The 26,328-nt window shown below is 40.3% G+C and overlaps 1 protein-coding gene and 1 long non-coding RNA gene across 4 annotated transcripts in view; one reads left to right on the top strand and one right to left on the bottom strand.

The window, feature by feature from the left end:
• The window catches only part of PHIP (pleckstrin homology domain interacting protein), a 118,428-nt gene extending 109,741 nt beyond the window's left edge, over window positions 1-8,687 (bottom strand). For all 3 annotated transcript variants that reach the window (XM_054194606.1, XM_054194607.1, XM_054194608.1), the window contains exons 1-4: window positions 8,607-8,687; window positions 8,402-8,460; window positions 8,174-8,203; window positions 7,965-8,024 (exon numbers count right to left, since the gene is read on the bottom strand). In XM_054194606.1, coding sequence (XP_054050581.1) covers window positions 7,965-8,024; window positions 8,174-8,203; window positions 8,402-8,460; window positions 8,607-8,652 — 195 coding nt within the window. In that variant the 5' untranslated portion in view covers window positions 8,653-8,687. The remainder of the gene's footprint in view (window positions 1-7,964; window positions 8,025-8,173; window positions 8,204-8,401; window positions 8,461-8,606) is intronic.
• A 687-nt stretch (window positions 8,688-9,374) lies between these two features.
• On the top strand, window positions 9,375-10,389 carry LOC128906757 (uncharacterized). The gene is made up of 3 exons (XR_008465311.1): window positions 9,375-9,692; window positions 10,064-10,184; window positions 10,282-10,389. It is a non-coding gene; the product is annotated as an uncharacterized LOC128906757 (long non-coding RNA).
• The last annotated feature ends 15,939 nt before the right edge of the window (window positions 10,390-26,328 follow it).

Below are 26,328 nucleotides of genomic sequence, written 5' to 3'. Positions count from 1 at the left end.
CTGCCTAAAAGTTAAATAACTTACTAGATTCACACAAGTTAAAAAAATACTTTTCTTTAGAGAATATTAGAAATTATATATATTTTTAATAAAGTTAAATTGACTGGAGGGACCTATTAATTTAAAATAACTAAATTTAATATCAAACAGGCGGTCTGTTAGAAGAGCTGCAAAAAACAATCAACTGAATTCAGAACTTGCTATTCTGATTCATTGTTCTTATCAGTAACATGCAAATAAAACTTGTTTTTTCCTACCTAAAGGAGTTAACAGTCAAAATACACACTTGAGAGCCCTAAAATATCAGAATAGCCTTAAGTAGTGACAAAGCTAAGCACAGTTTCTGCCATCAACAGCCCTGATCCATTTCCTTAGCTTTTGTTCTCCTTCACTCCTATCAAAAGGAGTGCAAAAACTTGACAAATACAGACCTTCGTATAATTCTATCTGAAACCAGACTTCATATCTGCAGGATTAATTATCGGTAATTTTTTTTGTTTAATCACAAATATTAGAACTACATATGCAGCGCAGTTGTCATTTTATCCTGCTCAAGACCCTTCAGTTTTACCCATGCTCACAAATGCACAAAATCTACAGTAAATGAAGCAAATCAGCTTTGGCACATTCCAAAACTACAGCGAGCTGACATCTTGAGTCATACTTCTCATGATTTATCATAAGCCATGTGTTCACTTTTTTATTTTAGCAGAAACTAGGTAGGCTCAATTCCTCGTGCAGTTTTTAAAGCAAATGTTTTGAAAAGGGGGGGTCTATTTGTATTATTCTTAATCATACCTAATAAAGACCTTAATACATACCTTACACCCACACTATAGTCTTTCCTCATTTAAGTCCATTTGTGTGAAGACAGCTATTTATGCCAAGTTATGCAGTAGTTTTGTGATGCTTCTGCACAGAATTTGTCTGAATAATCATTGTTCGCTACTGAACAGCATTTGCTAACAGCTCATTAACAAACTGATTCAACAATACTAAGTGAGCCCTAGGCTTAAAAAAAAAAAGTGACACTGGCCATCTAAATACTTGTCAGTTCCAGAAAGTTTATAAAAACCATTTCATGAACTATACACGGCCAAATTTGGCTCCCATTTTCCTATATAAGACTAAAGCACACACAAGAAACTTTTAATAATAAAAAATAAGATACATTTCATTGTAAAATCTGCTAGAGAAAAAGAAAGTAAAAGTGAAAGGAAAAAAAAAACAGATGTACAAGTACTTAAAATTCATACAGCTCTAAATGAAAAGTGAAAACTGGACTCTACAAACAGGTATTCTAAAATTTTATGCCAAAACTGGGATGTCAAGCAGTATATAAACAGCACAGATTTTTTTTTCCCTGACAGTCCCACCTAGCTGAAATTCTAGCTGGTTTCTTTCCTCCTGTAACACTTTCTGGCAACATCTAATTCTGCTCTTTTCTTCCATCAGCAGTGCACCAGAGATATGCTTTTTTAAGTGTAATAATGAGCTCTCTTTTTGTTGAAATACACTTTTCACATAAGACAAGTTAATAACATTTCTTAAACATTACTGTAATAAAATTCAGAACTCTGTTAGCTCCTACAAAATTTTCAGATCTTTAGCACAAACAATATTTCCTAGAAAATAAGCAGCAGAATTACCTTCAACTTCACCCTTTACCTACTACCTCCGACTTTACTTATTCCAAATAAACAGCATGGGAATACACAAAACACAGCTACACAGCTATGTGGACTAACATTCAAATCTTTATTATCTTTGAAATAGGCCTAAGCGCTTATATTTTCATTCTGCATGACTCTGCAGAATAATTCAGCAGGAGAATCACAACGAATGCATCAACAGAATCATGATTTGACCTAGACTCTTTAGTTAAATTTGTAATACATAATGCAGTTATTCACTGCGAGTGTTTTAGACATGAAGTAAAATATAACCCTATTCTGGATTCTGCTCTAAGCACTATGCATACCAAAACGTTCTCCGAAGTATTGTTGTTGTTGCCCCTCCATGCTAACAGTTAACATGCTTAACTACAAGTTTGACTGTAAATATCTTTCAGAAAAACACATTACCACACAAGGACATTTAACAAAAAAACCCTAGGTCAGTCAGCTACCTATATTTCAAGATGAAAGAGCTCAATCTAACTAATACCAGCAGCTATCCCAGCTTTAACTGTTCTGCTATGTAACATATTACCCAAAACAAGCTCCAAATTGAATTACAGTAATTGTTGTACTGTATCAGACCATCAATCTAATTGAGCACCCTGTACCACCAGCCACTGCCTTATCACTTTAAAATTAGGAACTGCAGTAAAGTGCAATTACTTTTCTCTGAAGCATTCTAATTCTTTTTTTTTTTTTGGGGGGGGGGCAAGCAACAGGCAACAGGGAGGGGAGAATTTGATAATTAACTATTTTCCCCAAAGCATGTTTATTTTTCATACACAATACATATACATAATTATGCTTGAGCTTGGATACTTAGACACTATTTCCCATAGGAATGCCTATGATTTCAATGTGAGATTACTTTTTCTCTAATGAAATAGATTCTTTACGAAATCAGCCATCCCAAGAACATACTAGTTTTTCAACTACTTAACGTTTTTATAGGTGCGAGACCAGAGCAGACAAACTCAAACCTTAGTATAAACAGACCGCTGCAAGCTTGCTACCTACCAAGGTATGAGAAGGTATGAACAATAGTAGCATTTTCAGCCTTATGGACTAAGATATTCAAATACATCTATTACTGTTGATTACCTGTACCTATTTGCCCATCTTAAACACATTCACAGCAGGGGTTTTTTTGTTTGTTTGTTTTTGTTGGGGTTTTTTTTGTGTTTCTTTTTGGGGTTTATTTGGTTTGGGTTTTTTTTTTATTTCTTTTTTTAATAAAAGGTACACATTAGAAACTTGACATTCCTCTTCAGCCCATCTCTCATCAGCGTTTCTTAGTCTCAGTTTGAAAGAACTGGCACAAGACAGTTGACTTAACAAATGTGTGGTACTTCACACAATGAACTGGAGTTCCTCCTCATCAAAATAAAATAGTTTGAAAAGAGAGGCTCTAACATCACCTAAATTCCCAGCTACGGGAATAAACCGTAGAACAAAAGTTATTGTCTTTTAGAACTAAAAGGAAATAATTTAACTTGATATATGTCCAACAGAAGCACTGATAATGAGACCAAAATGGTAAGGCTCGCAATCGTTTTGCAGGTTTTCTCACCTCCAGTGCCAAGTCTTTCAGATCACCTTCCAAAACACTGTACAGACTTTCCCCAAAATGCTGTTAATAACAAAAACTAGATGATGACACAGCTCTCTCATTCAATGCAAGTTTTATTTTTTGGTCCCTATTTCTTTGAATACCTTCACAGTGCAAGATTTCCTGAAGAAACAAACCACTTATTATCTGGTTACTTATTAAGAAACAGAATTATTAAACAGTAACCACAGTGGTGCCTACAAGAGTTTACTATGTTAGGTATTATATGAACAATGAAATACAGTGTCAATTTACTTAGTGTCCCAGTCCCACAGATACTCTTTGTAACTTCACGTACTTTTCACTCTAAATCCCATTCAGTAATTGTGGGCAGGGTAAGAATAAGGGACAAACGTTAGCAAAATAGTAATAAACAGTTCCTGAGAACAAGAATGCATACTGCCTACTAAACCCATCATGCCGCCTTCCTACTTGATGTGAATTCCCTGCCTTCTCTTTCCTCAACCACCACCACCAAGAATAAAATCCTAATTCAACAGAGAAAGCAACAGTTATGTGAATACTTTAGATGAGAAAGGTAACACAATGGTTCTGATCACGTACACTATGATGTTTGTACCCTAAAAGACCTTAAAAAAAAAACAAACAAAAAACAAACAAACAAAAACACATACCCCACACCAAACCTAGGGGTTTTTTTAGACCATTTCTCATCAGTGTCTCAGTCTCAGATTAAGAGAGCTAGCACAAAACTGCTGACTTAGCCAATCCTCTTGATTTGATAAGTCAAAAACCCACCACCCTCTACAGTAGCTCTAACTTGGTGTGGTGAATCTTAACAGCCGGCTTCATCCAGCTGAAGTCCACTTTGCTCCCAAAAGGAGCAACACCAACACATTCCCCGAGCCCTCCACACGCACTCCTATCATCTCCCTCATGGTGGTGGTAGGACCTGTGTTGCCACACACAAAAGGAAAGCTGAACCACCTGAAAGTGATTTTTGTACTGTTCATTTTTCAGACAGTTCAGCTCCCTTATCCGACTGACCGCACACTTGGAAGAGCGCTCGTGCCTGCCTACACAAAGGATGCAGCAGAAATGCATAGCTTTCATCCATGGCACACAATTAGAGTAGCTACACCCATAGTGAAACTGAAATTTGAAAAAGCAATTACCCTGGAGTCAAATGATGCACCACAGCTTGTTCACGTGTCAAGGCCTTAACACATGTGTTTTAAAGCCTAATGACACAACACTTAAACAACACATTTAACCACAATCTATAAACAATTCACAAGGCTGCCTTGCTCTGTTAGCTCTTAAAACTCAATTTCTGCCCCTCATCATGAGAAATCCTCAGTCTTTCAAACAGAAGAGAAAAAACAGCTGGCTTACAATTCTTAAGTTTTCACAATAAATGCAAGAGAATACCAAATGTCCTGAGATCCATTACTGAAGAGTCCCACCATCCTTGGTACACCAACGTTGAAAATGGCCTACCAGGGACTTGATTCTCAGAAAGCCTTTGGTTACAGCACAACTAGAAATCTTAATGCTGACGATATAAAAATGAGATTGGCACTCTGAAATAAGAGACTACACTCTCAAAGCAAGATTCAAGTGGTTTATACCACAAATGGTGACTGTAGAAAAAAATAATATAGAAATATTTGAATTCAAGAAAAATCACTTAAGAATATAAACCATAGTATAATTGCATTTCTGAACTCATGTATTTTCCTGCAGCATTACAAGCCTGCACAGCATGCTGTTAGCTTAAAAGAAAATGAAACATTTACTTTCACTGACCAAAATGAAAAATGAAAGTAATTTACAAGATGAAAATTACATTGGATTTAACATTATTTGCAGAAATTAAGTTACAGAAATTAAATATCTAAGGCTGTGAATTTCAGTCTAATAGCAGAAAGTTAACTCTAATAAGAATTCCCAAATAAATGTTTTCAAAATGAGGAAAAAAAACCCAAACAGGAACAACATCATCTCTTGAAAAGATATCCACCTAAATAGATGTATAATAAAAGGCACGATTTTGCAATCAACAAAACAGAAGCCTGGGATTAAATTTCATCCCCTGTTACACAGAGCCTTTATTCCCTCCTAGAGTAAAAGCCAGACATCTAACTACATTTACTGCTATTTTTATTTCCTAGCTTTTCTCCCTTCAGCCCCTTCTGTGACATTTAGTGAAAACTCAAGGCATTAAAGTCTGAGAAGTGGTACCAAAACATGACAAAACACACCTTTTTCAGAAAGAAGAGTCAGCATCTTTAGACTGGATTATTTTTTTAAAATTAAAATAAATTAAAAAACAGAAGGGAGCTCATCATCAGCCTCTGCCTTAAAAGCTAAAGTCTTTGGTTTGAGATAAACAAGTTTTTGTTTAATGGAACAAGACCCTGTGAAAAACACTTCTTTTGCATGAAATGTAACTGTCACCCTGCAAATACACTTCGGTGCCAGCTTTCACAAGCCTAAAACGTTAAGTAATACAAAAGTTCACACACCTTTGACAACCAAAGCAAGAGCAGAGAGAGAGGATGGAGAGAAACATCAAGAATGAAGTAACCCATTTCCCCTCCTTCCTTCCCCCCAACATCCAGGTAGGGACAAGGTGGAAAAGGGCATATAAACATTTATAGGAAGTCTAAGAAATCTTTGTTAGGAACAGAAGACTAGGAAAAGAGGAAGGACCTAGTCAGCATCACATCTCCAAATGCAAGTATGCAAGATCAAGTCCAAATTTTAAGGAAGTACATCTTATGTCATCACATACCTATTCTGACTAAATTAATATTTACCTGCTTTCCAAGAAACAAAAGTTTCGTGGAAAGAAGAGTCTGAATGAACTTATTCCTCATCGCCTTCTTACTTCAAACCTTTAAAATGTCTTTTTCCTCACTTTCTCTTTCTTCACGTCCTTTTATATTCTGACTATATAAAAGAACCCCAAACACATTCTACGTTAAGACTGCAGCTCCAATTCTTTGTAATTTATAGGATAAAAGAGAGATTTCATGGTAAGTTTTGCCAAGCAACTTCTGACCATTGTTTAAAAGGTATAGCACAGCCTTATGGTCTTACAAATAAATACATAAATAGCATAACGTATCAAGCAAAAAGTATCAGCACATTGAAATTCCCAGTTGAGCTTCTTTATGATCTTTGATTTCAGGAAAGTTTAAATGTATTGTTACATATGAGTATGTTTTCAAGAAGTCAACTGCTATCAATTCTTCCACACTGCACACATTAAAATGCCTGGGCAAATCCACCTCTTGCTCCAGAGAAAACCAATGCAGTAAGCAAACCCATTCCAACTACAATAAATACCTATGATTCATACTGTAACATTCGTAATACAACTAAAATAACGCATATGCAACAGTCTTTACCGGACGCACTACAGATGGGAACTGTTCCGTCTCCTTTTGTGTGAGCTCCAAAGTTCTCCATGCATTTAAATCTCAGAAGTACTGGAGTTCAGAACTACTATAACCAACCAGAAAGCCTGAAGGGAAACTTCGTTTTGATGAATATTACAGGCAGGGCTTAGTGTTCCTCTGAAACCCTATTCAGAAACTCAGAGACTAAATTATACAACAGTGCACCTGTAATGAAAACAATACTGGAAACAAGTTGCTAACAGACACAGTTCAGACATCTTAATTGCTGTTTTCCCAGCTACTGTAGTCCACAACATATTAAAAAAATAAATACATACCCAGGCCCCTGTCTGCTAGCAAGTACTACACCACTAAGTAATACTTTGGTTTTTTTATCCCTGATTGATGAAAAGCACACACTGGGAGATTAAAAAAAAAAAAAAAAAGGGGGGTGGAGGCGCAACAAAAAGACACACAAGTCAAATTTGTGATGTGAGCCTGGCAAGTACAGCTATCCCTACACACCGGATACGCGGTATATTAAAAACCCCCAAGCCATACAACACATCTTGCCAGCATTCGGTGGGCACACACCGAACCGGGAAGGACCCCTCCAACCAAACCCACCCACCCACCCCCGATGCAGCCCCCGGCCCAAACGATGCAGACCCCGACTTCACAGCGCAGCGAGGGAAGGGGGGGAGGAGGGGGAACAACAAACCCCAAAGAGAACAAAACAAAACCCTCAAAAACCTAAAGCGCCTCAGCACGGCCACCGGGCACCCCACCTCCCCCTCGATCCTCGCCCCCCGCCCCACCACCGTGCCCCGGTCCGACGGGGGGAAGGGGGTGTGGGGGGGTAGCCATTGTGTGCGCGGGCGGCGCGGCGGAGAGCGCCCCCGCCCGCCGCTGCCTGCCCGCGCGCTGCCCGCGCTGGCCCCGCCCCGCGCGCTGCCGCCTGCCCGCACCACGGCCATGACGTACCGCTCGTTTCCAGGCCGGGGATCGCTCCCCTTCGGCCGATTCTGGTTATTTTATATTTTTTTTTTACCGGCGGGAGCCCGCAGCCCCGCGTCTCCCCTCGGGGCCGGGAGGGAGTTAGAAGGGGCCGAGATTGTTTTGTTTGAGTTTTTTTTTAAAAAAAAAACCTCTAAGTTTTTTTGCTTGTTTTTTTTTTTTTTTAAGTTGTATTTTTTTTTGCGGGAAATTCAATTTCTTTATTGGGCTGCTCAGGGAGAGTGAGAGAGGGGGGAAAAATAAATAAATAAATAAATAAACTTTGCCCGCCGCACGGGCTAAACGTCTTACCAGGTTCTCGTAGCTGCGGGGATGCTCCTTGCCCGTCCAGTCCGTTCGCTTGGGCAGCAGCTACGGTAGGGAGGAGAGGGGGCACCCGGTGAGCGGTGCCCCCCCCCGCCCGCCTCCGAGGAGCCCCCCGGCGGCGGCCGGGATGGGGCGGGGGAAGCGGGAGAGGGAAGGGGGGGGAGGCCACAGGCGGGGCGAGCGCCGCCGCTTACCTCTTTCTCCGCCACTTCTCGGATCAGGACCTGCAGCGACAACAAAAGGGGCGGGGGGGTGTGAGAAAAGGGGGTCGGTTTAAAAATAAAGAGGGGGGGGAAAAAAAGGCGGGGGGTCGGGGGGGAGAGAAGGGACGAAGCGGCGAGCGCGCCGCCCTGCCCGGCCGCCCCCTCCCCGCCAGGCCCGGCGGCGCCATCCCTCCATCCCTCCCTCCATCCATCCCCTACCTGAGCCGCTTGCTGGCAGGGTCCGTCCTCCAAAAAGCGAGCGATGAGGAAGTAGAGCTCTGAGGGGAGAGGAGAGGCGGTGAGGGCCGGAGCTCGCCCCTTCTCCGCAGGCTTTTTCTTTCTCTTATCCCCACACACACACACCCCTCTCCCGCCTCCCCGCTCGCTTCCCGCCGCCCCGCACGGCGGCTCCCCCGGCACTCACCCGCTCGCAGCTCCGCCGTGTGCCTGCTGCCGGCGTCCCCGGACATGGCGAGGCGAAAACCGGGGAGGGGAGGGGGGGGGAAGCAGGGGGAGGGAGGGGGGGAAAGGGGAGGGAAGGGGGGGCTCGGGCCGCGCTCCCGCGGCAGCGTCGGGGGCCCGGCGAAACGCGTCCGCCCGCCCGGTAGCTGTCACTGTTCGTTCGCCGGGAAGAGTCTCGGCTCCACCATTCAACCCACGGGCAGGAGGAGGAGGAAACAACAACTCACGCCAACGCCGCCGCCAACGCCGCCGCTGCCGCCGCCAGCCAGCGCGAGCGAGCGCGATCCCTCCGCCCGGAGAAAGAGTCCCCTCCTCCTCCTCCGCGCCCCCCGCCTCAGCCCTCCCGGCCCCTCTCGCCGCACCGCCCCTCTCTCTCCTCACACCCCCCCCCCTCCCCCCCACGGCCCTCAGTGCCCGGCGGCGGGGGCGGCCCGGCGGGGAAGGGCGGGGGGGAAGCCGCCTTCTCCCGCTCTCGCCCCGCCGCCGCGGCAGGCAGCGGCGCCCCCCCTCCTCCCCTCCGGCGCTGCCCGGCTGATGGGGGAAAGAAGGGGCGAGCGCTACGTGTTTATTATCGGGCGGGCGGGCCGCAGCAGAAGATGTCGGAGCGGCAGAGGCGGGGCGGGCGGGAAGGCGGCGGGCTGGCGGCTGAAAGGCGCTTTCTCTGCGAGCTGCGGGAGGCCGGAGCGCGGAGGGATACGACGCACGGGGAGGAGGGGCTGCGGTGAGGGGCGGGAGGGAGGCGGTGTGGGGGGGAAAGCGGCTCTTCACGGCGGCGGCGGCTAGAAGTTACCGAGTTTCAGTGTCGCAGAAATGGGAAGCGAGCGGAGCCAAAATGCCCCCGGGGAGCGCGGCCCCGCTGGGGAGGCGGGCTGAGGAAAAGCCCGGCCCTCCTTCTTCCCCCCTACCCGCCATCCCGCCCCGCTCCACCATCCCCCGTAGCCAGGCCCCTCCCGGGCGCGGGGCGGCCCTGGGCTCCCCTCAGAGCCGGCGGCGGCGGCCCCGGGCTCCCCTCAGAGGCCTCGGGGCACCGCGGGTTTGGCGTCTGCGCGTAAGTGCCGGTGTCAGGCGTCGTTGTTTCTTATCCTTGCAAATATTGTGCCCGGGGCTGGGTTCGTGCCTTGGGTTTGTTGGGTTTTTTTGGGGGTTTTTTTTTGGTTGTTTTTTTTTTTCTGGGCGGGGGGGAGAGGGAACCCCAACAAACCCCAAACAAACAGAAACGTGCTTTTTCTTCGTTGTTTCTTCGCTGCCCTGCCTGGGTCGGGGTGCCTGGCCTGCGGTCGCCGCCGCGGGGAGGGAGGGTGAAGGAGCTCGCTGGGCGCTCGCTTTGAGAACTTCCCTTTAAAAAAAAAAAAAAAAAAAAAGAAGACCAACCCAAATATCTAATAACGCTTTTATTCATTGTTCTTGCCGCCAACCGAGCCGGACACGCGGGGGCTGACGAATCCTCTGGCTTGTGGGAGCGATGGCAAAGAGGAGGAGTGTTGTCAACGCGGGGACCGGCGAGGGATGGCGATGCCTGCAACCTATGGCTGAACTGGAGGTAATTCGCTAGCGGATCGATAAGCTACCGAAGGTTCCTGAAAGGCTGCGATGTTGCACGGAGCCTGATTAGCGATTAAATCATTTATTTCTTTCAGGCTTTGCTAGCTTGACGGTACCGAATAAACGTCCTGATTTGCGCTGTAGCTGTTTGTTTTCTGCTTACAGTCAAAAAAGGGAAAGAAAATAAAAACAAAGCAAAAGTCCACTGATAATTACCTTTAAAAAAAAAAATCGGTATCAGATGTGGAAGGGGTTTAAAGGAGCATAATTACTCGTCTTTATGGTTTGCAACGCGTCTATGCTTTTTCAGGTCGAATTGGGGCCTTGCAAGAATGAACTTGTTTGTGGACAATAAGAATGAAATTAGTGGGGATTGATGTAAACGGGGGATGCTGTTATTTTTTAGTATTTCTTTTGCCCCAATTATTAACTAATGTAACTTGTGAAGCAAAGCCAAAAGTATGTTTGAAATAATATAGAAACTAGACAAAAAATATTTTGTGCGTAAAGACCCTGAAGCTCCATGTATATAACTTTTAACGAAATTCAATTTAAACCGTATTTCATTGCAAGTGCGGGGAAGCTGAGTTGAGCATTTTTATATGTATGTTTCCAAGGCTCGCGAGCTCAGTGTACGAGCCTGCTGCTTGAGCTTTGTGCTTGGCATGGCGAGAAAGCTTACTGCAGCGGCCCTTCTGCTTTATTGCACAAACGTTAACCGTGAAAGGTTAGAGAAGGGAGGCTAAAATGTCACGTATTTCCATAAAGTCATGTTATAAAAAGTGATAAAAATTAGATTTATATAGCAGATGCCTAATTGCTGCCCATTTTGACATAGAATTATCAAGTACCCTAAAAATCATTAAAATCATAATCTAGCATGTGGTCTGTAATCATGAGGGTAAATGTATTTTGTAGTATAGATTGGTTTTTTAGGAAGTAAAATCGTGCATACTGAATTGGATCACTTTATCTGTAGCTATGCTTACTTTATGTATTTAAAAATGTATGGCTGTCTCCCTTTTCCCGGTTTTTATAACAATAACCACTCTGTTTCGGCTTTATTTTACATCTACACTTCAAATAATTGAAATGGCAATGAAATCATAATTTACCATCTAATAAAGATTTAAAAAAATAAAGTGACTTGAGTCTTTTCTTAGCAATGTAAAATATGTATTGTAATATCTCTCATAGGTGGTTCTCACAACAAAGGGCTACATGAATAATGTGATTAACATTTTCATTTCCCTTGATGTTTACATAAAAGAAAGTATGCTTGCATATGACATCACTAAAACTATAAACCAAGGAATAGAGAAATTTTAACAGCTAAAGAGTCTGAAAGTAGAGGAAAACTATCCTGAATATATCGAACTTCCCTATTCTTTTGGCAACTCGTAACTTTTCCTGATCAAAATGTTCTTGGTGCTCTGACAGTAAAATAAGGGATTGTGTCTTTTATTTAATTTTTGTAGAACGCCAAGCAAAATGGAATCCCAGTCCCCGACTTGAGCCTGAGCACTGCAGTACTACAAATAAGATTTAATAAACAGCTTTTACAAACATACATTTCACTTCTTGTTACAGATGAAATCTGATGGGGCTTTTTTTTGTTTATTTGTGGCTTAACATGGAAGTTACACAGGCCACAAGAGAAGATGCGGAATTATTATTTAGTGATGCATGTTATAATGAGTTTTAAGAATTCATGTAGCTGTAATAAATATTCCTTTAATTTTTCAGAGTTATTTTAAAAGTTGGGGTTTTTTTTTTTCCCCCCTGTTGCAATTAAATTGAGGATGTTTTTGTTAGGTATACAAATAGAGAAAAATATTTTCATGTCTGAATTTTTACTATCCATCCTGATTGTTTTGCTTTCAAATAATTCCTTTTCTTTTATTTGATCTTGTCACCTTACATTATCCTTAGGTAAAAATACATCAGTTCTGCTTTGTCAGTGAGATTTAATGTTTTTTAGGAGATATTTCTACTCTGAAAGGTCTGCATTAAAAAAAAAAAAAGTAGTAATAATGGAATTATTTTCCTTTTTCAGCTATAACAATTGTTACACTTGCAAAGAAAATCTTAGATTATTTTCATCTATTAATGGGATTTTTTTAACATCTTATAGCTTTAGATATTCTTTCTGCAAATGTGCAAAATGTCCTGTTACTTTATTTTGTGATGACTTTCAAATACGATTATTCACACATGTTCACTAAAATCATTTTACAAAAAAGCAAGAATAAAGTTTATTAGATTTTGCTGTTAATAAAGTTGATACGTAAAACTTCCAATCAGTTATGGACTGATCCCAAGGAGTTATTTGGTGGTGTTTTGTGGTTTTTTTTTTTTATTTCCCCTACCTTGGCTTTTTTTTTTCCTCCTTTTTCCCCCCTCTCCTTCCCCCAAAAGTGCTATAAGTACTCTTAAGTATGCAAACACAGATATGTTAAAGTTCTCCTGAATTACTGTTTATTTTTGACAGATAAGAATATAGTATCCTTGATTTCTTCCTGATTTTTCTAAATCTTGATAGTTTGGGATTTTTTTTTTAACTGATTTACCCCCCACCGCCATAATGGTTTATATCAGTTACCAGCATGATTTAATAGCTTGCAACTGGAAATTGCACTACGTGAAACTTAATGTGAATTTCTCGATGTGAAAATCCTTTCTGTTTCTTGTGAAACTTGCCCTTTCCCTTTTCTTTATAGACAAAGGAAAGTATTTAGGGTTTGTAAATTGTCAAGCTGAACAATGTAGCCAAATATTTGAAGCACGATACTGGTAGAAGGAGGAGGTTGGTTGAGAGGTTGAGAGCAACATAAAGTGTTGACTAAGCTTTCCTCAGGGCTGGTTGGTGGCTGGGTTTTTTTTTTTGGTGGTTTTGTTTTTTTTTTTTTCCACCTCAAGTGAGAATTATCACCACCAGTTGCTTGTCTTTTTGTGACTGTTGGTTCTTACTCTTGAAACCAACCATTCATCTTACAAGTGCAAGAAGGGAGCGATGGTACTGACGAGTCCAGCCAACATTTTTTATCATTATTGTATATATTAAATGGCTGCAGAAAGAACCAAATGTGCCAAAATACAGTACTACTACGAGTAAATTCCTTCTGCAGTTTTAAGCAATAACCTACAATTTAACTAAGTAGCTTCACATCAGAATTATTATTTCAAATACTCACTTGTTCATGCTTCATGCCAGGAATATATCATTTCTGGATTTTGCATTGGTAACCTACTTGAACCTTAAACTGTGGAGTTCCTTACGGAGTGCTTAGCTGCTCTGTATTCTGCCTATATTAGATATTAAATAGTGAACTCTATGCTTCCATACTTTACTTTTACTTCCTTTTTCAGTGCACCCATTACCATAGAACGTGGGTGTCTTCCCACTCCAACCGAAACACACCGTTTCACCTTTCGCTTGCTTCTCCCTGTTGGTGAAAAGTAGCGTAGAATTAGGTATCTGCATTACCCAAATCACCATACACCTCGACAAATTAACATCTTATAAAAGCACCCAACTAGATTAACCTCTGACAAGCATGTTTCTTCACTTATGAAGACATCGTTCATTTTTTGTGTAAAGATAAATAATAAGTGCCAAATCTACTATCAGGCTTCTGAAAGTAGATGTATATGTCATTTATATTTTGAGCAGTAAATAAATGAGTATGGTTGAAATTCATCCAATGACTCTAAAAACCTCTTCAGAATGTTGTTATCCAAATAAATATGAATTGCACCAGCCATGACATTCTTTCAGTTTCACTATTATATCTTTGAGTGCAAAAAACTTCCCTTATAAAGAGAAACCAAGAATTAGACCTATGCAATTCTTATTGAATAAAGGAATTCTGCTGCTTTATGGTGGGGTATTGTTTGGAGGTTTTAATTTTGTTTTATTTTAAAGCAATTTAATTTGTGCTCCTGTATTTGGTAAAAGACCTTCGATTAAAATTACTGGATCAGTTTGACAGTACAACTTTCTATGCTGAATACGTTCCCTAATTATCCAGAGAATTTTGAGAAAATTATTAAACTGCTGTACTTAATTGTTCGCTATTGGGCTTTTCTTCACAGAGAATCTTGGATATTTGCCATGTTCCGTTCCATGTCCATGTGATACCTCCAAAGTTTTCTGAGAATTCTAAGGATTATGTGGGGTTTTTTTTAGTGGTGCTTGGAAAAAATTAATATAAATATTATATTATATATATTATATTATATTAATATAAATTATAATATATATAATTATATATATTAATATTAATATATATTAATATAATTATAATATATTTTAGAGGGGAGATACTCTGTAATAAATATAGGAGCAGAAAACTAGGATGTTTACTATGTTGCTTTGTATATTGACAATTAGTTTCTTAGATTGTTACTTCTAGATTGTTACTTCTTAGATTGTTACTTCTAGAAAACTGCTGAAAACATTTGCTGTTAGTGTACTTTCTAGTAAGGTATTGCAATATGCAAAGGTGATTTTTGTTGAGCAGAAGATTCTCAAAATAAGAAGTATAATTTAAGAAGTATAATTATAATTTAATTTTATAAAAAATAAGAAGTATAATTTATTTTTTTCACTGGTTTCATATTAGAGCTCTAAGTCTAGACAAGATTTTAAGTCTAAGTGACAAATTTTATTTATAGTGATAAATTATAAAGCTTAAGACGACACATTTTAAGTGTCCTTCAGTGAATATTTATCTTTTCGTTTCTGTAAATGAAAATCTAGGTTTCTGTTTACCCAAGTTTGAGGGCCATTTCTGATTAGCAATTTGGATTTGATTTTTTTCAAGGACAGTAGTAGCCTGTTAGAAGTGCAACTTTTGAAAATACAGATGATGAGTTATTTGTCTGACTCTTCAGAATGGGGCTGGTTATCAGGAGCTTTGGTATAGACTTGGGATTTCCCTGAAGTTAGTATGGTGGACTATTAAAGATTTACATCTATGTAATAACTTGATACTGTTATCGGAGATATATCTGATACACTTGTTAATATGTAATTACAGGAAAGGCCGAAGGAAAAATATTTTGATGTTTACAGATACTCATTGTACAGTTTAGATAGAACCAGAGCAGGCCATAAGAAATATCAGAGAGATCTACCCAGAGAAGAGATGAGCAGAGCAATGTAGGTAAAATTTCATGATGTTACCTTCAAAATAATCTGTTGGAAGAAATAATAGGAGTCAGTCACGCTCCGTATGGGCTCCTAAACCAATATAGGAAAAAGAGCTTTATTCTATAGCCAGTAGTAAGTCTTTTTAAAAAGACCATTCTATTTATTACATACTCAACATTGAGAATATGGTCTTTTTCTTCTAGAACTCTTAATATGAAACAAACAATGACACGTCTTCTGTTGGAATACTGCGTTGAGTCTTTCACCTTATCCCTAAAGAATTAGAATTCAGAGGTCTATACGGAAAATAGCTATGATCAAGGAAAAATATTCTAGGAATAGAATTAAAGACCAAAGAAATGGAATAAAATATTTGGAAGAGGTAATATTTAAGTATGGCATACAAAATTTCTCTGTTTCAGAGAAGATAAAGCAGAATCTTATGTAAACTCTAGGATATAGTTCAAGAACTGAAATAGTTGAAAGGTTTCAAATTAAAAATTACGTTTTTCCCCACCACAAAATATAGCCATCCTGTCTTTACTTTTGCCTCAGAAATCGCTAAAGCAAGGATTTTAGCAGTCTTTGGAAGAACTGATGCTTCTATAAGTAAGAACATTCATCCAGTGACAGCACACGTACATAATTAGAAGGATCATTAGTCTGATCCAACACAGCCTTGCTGTGTTGCTAGCTTTAAGACAGTCCTTAGTTTTTCCCTGAGTGTTTCCTTCTAGTGTTGCTTGATTTCATTTAGAGCTGCGAAGCATTTTTATTTCTATGCGGTAGAAATATCTGATTTCCCCAAAATAGTAATGAAGTAGTGCGAGTAGTACCAATATTTGCAGTTACAGTAAAGATTTTAGTGCTGTTAGCGTTGAACCATTTGTCTGACAGTGCCTACTTTGTGTACATGTGTGATTTGTCAATCAACCATGAAATGCATATCACTGAGACTCTGATCTCCATTTATTGTTCAGTCTTTTGAGAAAACACTGGGCCGTTGATCCAGATTTCTCCATATTTTGTATTCCTCTAGAGCATCTACTTGGTGACTTGAAAGGATTATTTTTCATTTTTTCAGTTTGCCCAGATAAACTGTTGAAGATTTTGGTGTGCCAGCTAGGCATGGTGTAGTAGTGGAGATATAAATTGTGTAAGGTAACTGTTGCTTTAAAATCATTGAATCAATCTCTTGATTTTACAGGTTTTAGAGCACTAGCGACAGGAAGTGTGATTAGACCACAAATGACCCGTGCATATTCATGACGCTGGTTAGGTTTTTTGTTTGCTCCCTTGTTTTTAACCTAATATGAATGTAAGACGGACATTGGCACATGTGCCTCCCTTTTCCCAGGTAAGGACCTACCACAAGATTAAAAGACCGTGCTCACTCCAGCTAATCTGTAGTTTTCCCACGTGAAGTGCAGCAGCTTATTTAACGGAGGCTAAGAAGAATCCTCTTTCAAGGGTATCCACCCAGCTGGCTAGCTCATTCTTTTCAGAGGTACAAAATACTGTTTTCTCTTCCCTGTGGACGAATTTGAACTGAAGTTGGATCCCCCTGTGCACCAGAGTGTATGAAAACTACAAAGCTGTTGGATAAAAGGCACAACTGCCGCTTTGGTTGGGACCTACTTTGGTAAGCCTGCCCTGGAAATGCTCTACGAATGGGGTGCGCAAGCGAGACGAGCAGATTTGCGGATCCTGAGCTAGTCAGAACAGGCAGCTTTGGGCACACTCCCAGAAGGTGTTGGCGTTGGAAAATTAAGTATCAAAAGATTATTTTATAGTTAGGCTGTTACACACATTCTCACCCAGCTGTGGGTCAGCTCGTCACTGATGGGTGTTATTGCAGCAAGCTCTGGAGCATTCGCACACAGCCAGTTGCTGCACGTGTGTGTTTTATTAAAGCTCAGGCTTCCAAGATCAAATAAGAAAAGGAACTGAACTTGATCTTTCAGCATCAAGTTTGACTACTACTAATTGCCTCTCGGCAGGCCCTTGTAAGCAAAGCACTGAATAACACTAAAACTCAATCAACTAATGTAAAGAAACACGATGTCTTACAAAGACTAGGCTGAGTGTTTGAAGAACTACACGGGTATTTATTTTTACCATAGTTCTAATTTTGGAGTGTGTTATTCTGGTTATAATAAAGGTATGTTTATCTAGTCCCTGTATCAGATTTTTTGTATGTATGTTTGAAAGTGCTTTAAAAGAGGAACGAGTGTGTAGGATTCATTGAGCTTTCCACCTAAATATAACTAAAGTTTGAATCACCTGGTTAAAACGTAAAGTCATGCCAAACCTGCATGTCAACATTTGAGGAGCTGGGACCCTCCGAAATCCTTATCTTAAAATACTGAGGTTCTTTTTGTTTGCAGGCAGGGTGTTTTTGTTCTTGAAAAACAGTTGGGGTACGCTTTAAGTTTTATCTATTAGACATTTATTAGAAACGAAAGCTGAGGTTTTCACAGTTTACTTTCTTATAGATCTGAGCAATAAAGTATCAAACTCCCAAAATTTGAGAAATATGAAAAAAAACCATAATTTCTCCCATGTAGTCTAATACAATTCATAAAAATCATTAGGGTTTGAGAAGAACAAGGGAGGGTGGGTGTTCTGTTGAGCTGCAAGAGGAATTACCTACATGAAATTGAAAATAATAACATTGAAAATAACGTACTGACTTTTTAAAGAAGGGATCATATGGATCCTGTTGATCACAATTTCATCATCAGAACTTAATGTCTCAAAGCTTCAATTTCAAGACATAGTCAAGTTTCAGATAATTCTGGAAAATTTGTTTTGTACAAACAGAAAAGAGAGTTGCCTAATAAATTACCCAAAATACTTCCTGCAGGGCCTGCTAGTTGTCAGGTTTTTATAGTTTTGGTTTCACTGTTTTTTCAGGGATGAACAAGGAATGTAGGGAGAAAGTAGCAGATGAACAAGCAGAAGTCAGGGGTAAGTCAGCTGTGCTATAGCAAACTCCCGAACAAGATGGAAAGCCATTTAAAAATTGGGGGAAAAAATTAAAAAAAGGGCAATCCCTTAGAAAAAAGTTCCATCAGCTTTCCATCCTTCAGGTAAAATGCCCGAGTTAAGGAAGAATTGACTTATGCCAGAGTTCAGAGTCAGTAACTTAAAATCACCGAGGTTCCCACTGAAGTTCTAGTATTGACGTTCCTGGTTACTAAGAGTTAAATATTACAGTAGGTTCTCAAACCTCCGCAGGACATTCCTTTTCCTCAGACCCTGCATAGCACTTGCTGACAATTTTAACAATATAGGCAGCTGATTGCTAATGCTCAGACCCGAGCCCCAGTGCTGTTTAGGTTATTACTTAAAACTTAATTTCAAAGTAGTAAATGCTCTTAAAAAAAATGAGGAAGAGGTATTTGCCTACTTAATCCCATTTGAAAACAAAACACTACATGCTTCTTACATTCTAACACCACCTTAAATTCTAGGAGCATGTCTGCTCTGTTTTTTCCAGCCAAAGTCCTTTTAGTTTGAAGTCCAAGTCCTAACAAAACCAGTCCAAATTAGAAGTACTGAATCCCCTTGCTTTGAGTCTTTTTATCTAAATAATTAACATTTGAGTAAAATTAGAAAACCCCTCAAATGAAATTGACTTCTTGATTCATGGTCCACCACCCTCAGTGCATCCAAGATTTTATCAGATTAAGCGTGTAACTCTGAAATGTGTTGTTCATGTATACTCCTAACCCTGATTTTTGATTTGAAATCTAAGCCAGCAACCTTAGATTTTTCCTCTCCCTCCAGGAGCGTGGTGTCCATTCACTGTTGGATGTCCTGAATAGCATAGGATTCGCTGTAGGAGGGCAGGTCATGGCATATTTAGAGGCAATAAAATCTTGAATTACTGTACGCAGAAGGTAAAGAGTACTTGTTGCTGTATTCCTCAATTTTGAACTCTATCCATATTAGTGAAGAGTACTAGTGCCCACTCTATTTCTGAGGCCAGCTGCCTCATGCCGATGGCCATGGCCATATTACTAAACTCTTTTTAACTACCGCAACAGGACGGCTGCATCTGCGTTGTCAGCTGGGGCTGAGCTAACCCCCGAACCACACCAAGGGTTGCTTGGGAGAGCGCCGCTTGGCCTGGCCCAGGGGCAGGGACTCCGCTGACGACAACTGAACAGTGTAAGCAGTGGGTCTGAAGTCTCTAGCTCTGCGCCCTGGCACCCTTTAACTTGCCAGCACAGTCCCAGCCTTTGCAACAAACAAAAACCCACAGACTGCCATTGTGCTTTACTTCTGAAAAATTAGATGTCTTTCTAGTGAGGTATAGTCCATATAAAATAGGGAACACATCCAACACATGTCCTTTGTTAGGAAGTTCTAGAGGCTGAGCTAAATCTCAGTACGTTTTTGTTAAACCTCTGAATTATTTGATCCTTCATTCTGTCCATCAAATAATGGCAAAACTCTGAAATGCTTAAAATGATCATAAAAGCTTGTCAGGACCACACTAAAGATCACTGAAGGAAAAGCTGATGTGGAAAACAAACCTGGAAAATAAAAGGATACAGCTGACGAGAAGCTGAGGGAAAATAATGTAACATTAAATGGAGATAAACATAAATTAACAGCTGTCGGAGATTCACAGTGTGTCTCAAACATCTACAGTGTTCTGAACTGGGAGGTACCTATAGTTAGAGGGAGTCAAGAGCTGGTTGCAGTTGTTTGCAACAAATCTATTTAAAAGTGCTTGAGGGATATTGCAAAGGAGACGCTACAGCGATCAAAGACTTTGTCAGACCTTACCAGGAACAGGAAGGCTGGTGCATGAAAAGCACTGAAAAGAATCCTTAAACGGGATTTGTGCATAAAGCTTCTTGCTGTCTTGTTCTTATCTGCTGAAAATAGGACTATTGGGGGGAAGGGGGAACACACAGTTTTGAAAAAAGTAATACATAACAGAGCCCTTCATTCGCAGTCCAACCATAACATAAAAGGTATCAATCTGCTGAACATGACAGATGCATTGTTGTAAAGAGATATACGATACCAAATGCATTGTCTAATTGCTTCATGAAATAAAGGGGATGGTCAGTATCTTCCACGCCTGTTGATATAAAACAAGGCTATTGTTATTAGTGATAAATTGAATCAGTCATTGAATTTTGTAAGAATGCGGTATTTGTGCTGCAGGCTGCTTTCTACAAATTACTTCATGTGTTTTAGGATCTGTAGACCTAAAGCACCACCCCACCAGGAAAGGGTGAATCTAATGCTGATAACTGAAGCATTCATCAGATGAGGAGCGCTATTGTTTTCACTTAAAAGATCCAGCATTTTGAAAATAAGTTAAGACACCCCTGTGGTCATGCAAGTGTGAACGGGACAGTGGCTTGACAGAGCCAAAGAAAAGCGTCCTAACATCAGTTACTTAAAACTTGTGTGGCAGTGACCACCCCTCCCCCCTTGCAGTTTCATCACCGAGGGTGACATCTACTTGGAAATACAATCTCATTTTTTACTGGCCTCTGGGATTCCTTTACAACTGCATTCAACTGCTGCTGTAATTGGCGCTTGCAACTCAACATTTAAAATCAGTTTCATACACTGCCCATAGTCCCAATGGCATCTCTACTACCAGAGAGCTAACTGTCTCTTGTCATTAATTCCTATTAACATTATCTGCATCCACTATCTTTGAATAATTATTGCCAGCTTTCTGACTTGCTGTGATCGTTTAACAGAACCAGCTGCCAAAAAAGTCACGACCAAATCCATCCTTATGCAACCGCTGGGCAGCGTGCCCTTTCTCTGCTGCTCAGTATCAGAATAACCTGTGGCAGCCACCTCGTTCCCTTAGATGATCTACCACACACATTACAAGTGCCCAGCCCACACCTCGCCTCTGGCTGTGGAGGCCAAGCAACCCTCATCTGGTGCACGGCTATTGCCTGAAGCCTAAAGTAGTAGAAAGGTGGTAAGTTCATGAGGCCTTCCCCTGGCTATCTTCATTTTCAATCTTCCATCTGGCCTCAAAGGCTGGTATCTATTGCCACTGATGTGGACAGCAGACTTTTCAGTAGCATCTTGATGCCAGAAAGACTGCTTATTCTATGCTATATAGAATCATAGAATTGCCTAGCTTGGAAGGGACCTTTCAGATCATCTAGTCCAACCATCAACCTAACTCTGACAAAAACCATCACTAAACCATATCTACCTGTCTTTAATACTTTCAGGGATGGTGCTTCAACCACTTCCCTGGGCAGCCTGTTCCAATGCTTAATAACCCTTTCAGTGTAAAAATTTTTCCTAATATCCAATCTAAACCTCCTCTGGTGCAACTTGAGGCCGTTTCCTCTTGTCCTATCACTTGTTAGTTGGGAGAAGAGACTGACCCCCACCTCGCTACAACCTCCTTTCAGGCAGCTGTAGAGAGCGATAAGGTCTCCCCTCAGCCTCCTTTTCTCCAGGCTAAACAACCCCAGCTCCCTCAGCCACTCCTCATAAGGCTTGTTCTCCAGACCCCTCACCAGCTTCATTGCCCTTCTCTGGACCCGCTCCAGCACCTCAGTGTCTTTTTTGCAGTGAGGGGCCCAAAACTGGACACAGCACTCGAGGTGGGGCCTCACCAGAGCCCAAGTACAGGGGGACAATCACTTCCCTAGTCCTACTCACCACACTAAATAATACACTATCTAATCACCTCCATGCCAAAAAAGGGCATAGAAATTTGTATCTTCTGCCCTCATTTTAAGATGAGCTGAAACATCAACATTGACTTTCGCTCACCTGGAGGATACTGTCCTGCTGGCCTTGGAAGGGAGTCTGAGCTCACCGAACCCGCTCACCATGAATGCCCTGCTTAGCTGGAGATTCACAAAAATTATTTTCAAATTGAGTATAATACATTTTTAAATCTCTGTAATATGATGCAGTAAATTTTAATAAGCAGGTTACCTTATAGTTTAAACTTTCACATACCTAGTTCCCTCGGCAGGCAAAGCTTCCTCAAAGACTCCAGAAGTTCATCAACAGAACTATTAGTTGTCCTACAGGTAGAAATTTGGCAGATACACAAATGATACTCAAGTGCAAAAATGCCCTCAAGGAAGCAGAAAAAAAATAAAGTTACAAGAACTGTATCCCAGAGGGAACAAAAAAAAAAAGAAGTACACTCAGTACCTGAATTGTCGATAAAAGGCCCGAGGGGAAAAAAATAAACCTAGTGACACTCAAAGCTTGCTTACACATGCAAAGAATTTTGCTGTTTCTCTCTTGCACTTTTTCCTAGGAAAATCAGTTTCTCCTGTGTTGTGCAAGAGCTCTTCCTCCACACGCACCCACTCCAGATTACAGGGTCAGATTTCTTCCCCTCTTGCCGTTTCCTCCCCCCACCCCCCCGGCTTGTCTTCCACGGAACAACATTGTTTTGCAATCACTCAATCACTGCGCAGTATTCACACCTCTCCTCTCCCACGTCCAACCATGGACCGATCTTTCTTCCAACCTCATCCTGGGACAACCCACAGCTGCCACAGTGGAAGCACTCCTCCCTCTTGGGAATAACAGGCGCCTCACATCACCTTCCACCTTTTTTCCTTACAGAATATTTGAGAGTATTAATTAATAATTCAGAAAGGAGGAGCAGGTCTGGAGCATTTGTTGTGATTCTGTTCACAGTCATTCTAGATGCAACTGACATACTTACATCAGTTTCTTAATCTCCTATGGTTATGTATCCCTTGGTGTTATTTTAAGAGCTCACATCATCTTCCACCTTCTTTCCTTACAGAACATTGTCAGAAATTAGAAGGGGTTTGGAGAAATTAGATCCTTAAGGTATTTCCTTCTGATTCTTCTAGAGAAAGCTTAGAATGGCCTTCCAGCTTAAGCCCCAGGATAAGGCAAAAGTTCTCGTTCTACAACCTTTATTTTGTGAGGAACTACAGTAACATTTTATATTCATTTCAGAAACGGACTGAGGACTTTGACAAGATCACTACTTTCAGTCTCTGTATTGTCAAATTATATTGCTCTGCATTAAATTGTTCATTATTAGAAGATTCATATCAGACAGCTTAGTACCTGAAATCATCCAATACAAATTCAGTTTTTATGGGCCCCAAGTCTGAAATTTGTTTCTGAATGAGAATCAAAACAGTGATAAAACAATTCCTACAAATTATACTACGGTAACTTAAATGCAGTAGTAAAATCAAGCACAATGGCTTCATGCACTCGTTTCGTTTTTGAGCATGAATTTAAATTACTCGCTTTATCCTTATCTTAGCAGGCATGTAAATGTGCTTTTCCATTCACATTTAGGAAAAAAATGAGACTAATTAGTATCCATAGACAAACTTGAAATATACTGTTAAGTCATTTTGCAGCAGAACTCATTTATAGCCACTTTGAAGGTGCTTACAAGAAGAGCTTATTTCGCTGTACTAGTCAAACACAGGTTGGTCTCTGCTTGTTACATATGAACTACTTTGTTACTAATACTATCCTTCATCACAAAGGCTGTAATATATCAAAATAGTTTACTTCTTATCTTGTCCATTTTCTACAGGAAAGCCGTAATTCTGATTTATTATAAATACAGAATGGGACATTACAGAGGGCAATCTGTGGCAATTAGGCCATATCTAGACAAGTAACAGCTTTACGCCAAGTTCAACGTTCATGAATAAAGCAAAAAGTATGTTTATTATGGAGAACTGCAGTAAAAAAATCTTGCCTTTACAAAAAGTAATGGCACTGAGCATTCTCGTGCTTCTCCTGACCGTTACGCATGCAGCAATTTAATCGGCAGTGAAGGGATTGCCCAAGTTTTCCTACAAAGAAAAGAATGATGATAATAAACCTTAAACTAGGAGGATGACGGAGTTCTTGTCACCGAACTTGCTTATAGACAGTTCTCCTGTATCTTCTTGTGCTTTGGTTCAAATGCAGAAATCTACTGACTTATTGAATATGAATTGACATAGAGGGCTAAATTGTTGCTTAAAATCTGATCCGATCAGCTGCCCAGCAGTATTCCAGATCCAGTGACATCAGTGAAAATACAGGTCCAGTAAAGCAGTCAGGTAACAGCAATTTATTCGGAAGAGACAGAGACTCCTTCACATTTCACATCATTTTGCCCTTTCTCATTTGATGACACTTTATAGAATACAGAATGGCCACTTGTTGCATAACTTCTTTAGGGTTATATAGATGTTGTGTAATTTCAGTAAGAATTTAATCAAAATTGTGGCTGTTGAGGCTTGGTATAATGATGTTTACCTTAGGATTGTAGGACTTGTTTGATTTTAAACCATGTTCTCCCTTCAGACTCAATGAACATTTAAGTGATCTTATTTTCCCCTTTTAAGGCTACATTAAAAAAAATAAAAATCACAGAACTGGGAACAAAAAAATTACTTTTCCCATTCCACTAGGAATTTAACTCTTACATATGTATGTTATTTATTCTAATACGGGGTCTTTATTTTCTTGCTATTCCTTCTCCCTTTCCCTATTTTCCCCCCTTTTTGACGTTATGAACAGAACAAAATCTCCAATTTTTGAGAGTTGAGCAAAATGCAGCAAACCAAATTTCACTGCTGTTTAGCGTAAGGATCAATTTTCCATTAGCACTCCCCTTAAACGCTTGCGTCTAATCTGCACGGTTCTCCATTCAGAAAAAGCTGCCTCTGCCGTGTTGAAGAGACAAAATGCCAAGTGTAACCTTGTGCTGAAATATGCAATCAGCCAAGGAGAGGGAAGCAGCAGAAAGCAACAACCCAGAGAAATCATATAAAACTAAGGGAAGGGGGACCTTTAACTACTCAAGGGTGACTTTTTTTTTTGATCATTCATTAAGTCTTGTTTCTGATGTACCTCCCTTCTTTAAACTCAAAACCAGGCCATCCTTCCCAATAAAAAAAAATAAATAAATTTTGATATACTTTGAACTACCCATCTGTTACATCCCATAAAGGACAAATACCACTTTCAGGGATCCCTCCAAACTTTGTGTTCAAGTGTGAAGCAGCCGTTCATTAAATAGTGATGATGCAATTTCTTCACGGCTGCGATTCAGCACCTGGCACTTTCAAGTGCCTCTTCAAAACTAAAATACTTACATACTTCCTGAAGGTGCTCTGCAGGTCACCAGCTGCCCACAAAGACTTGGCTCTACATATGTTTGAATGTGCGACCATTCTAATTTTAAAAACTGTGTTGTACAACTTGATACAGTGCTTTGATAATTTTCCTGCCTCTCTGAAAACTTGACACATAGATGAAAAAGACAGGAAAGCATCAGACTTACAAAACATTTTTGAAAAAAACACAAACACCAGAAATGTTAAGTGAATCAGCAGGATAGTGTGTTTTATTAAACTTCACCCAAGTGGATTTTCTGCTGTTAAATGCTTCTAACAGAAAACTCTGGCGCTGAGCTGAATCTCCTAACCTGGTCAAGCCGACAGAAGAATTTTGTGCCAAAATTACTAGGTTAGGATATTGCACAATCAGTTTAAAGACCCCACTTCAGTCCATCTTTTAGGCATTTAGTAACAGGAGCTCTCCTAAAATAATCCTGTCCAGAGATGTGTCAGTGTCTTGTGATGCTCATTCCTAAATTCAATCTAAGTTAAAAGGGTCATTTCAAGAAACCCAACTGTCTAGATAGGATTAGGCAACTAATCTCTCAGTTACCCACACAAAATGATGACAGTATACAAAACCCCTCCTCACAGGAATGATAAACCCATGAATTGACAAATGCTTAGAAACAGCACTTTGATGATTCTGTGAAAAAGTTCAGTTAAACTTCCCATAACCGCAGTGTCTAAATTAAGAGATTTTCAACAGGGTCCATCAGAAAGCAATTCAGAAATACTGTGCAGGACCAAGCACGTACCACTGAGTAACAATACGGCCTTTTGACCTTCCATCACTAGAAGCAAGACTATTAGTTTAAATTTTCTTCCAAAACTAA

Source organism: Rissa tridactyla, chromosome 3, assembly GCF_028500815.1.
Source record: "Rissa tridactyla isolate bRisTri1 chromosome 3, bRisTri1.patW.cur.20221130, whole genome shotgun sequence".
In the NCBI taxonomy this organism is placed as follows: Eukaryota; Metazoa; Chordata; class Aves; order Charadriiformes; family Laridae; genus Rissa; species Rissa tridactyla.
This window is presented reverse-complemented; position numbering and strand designations above follow the sequence as displayed.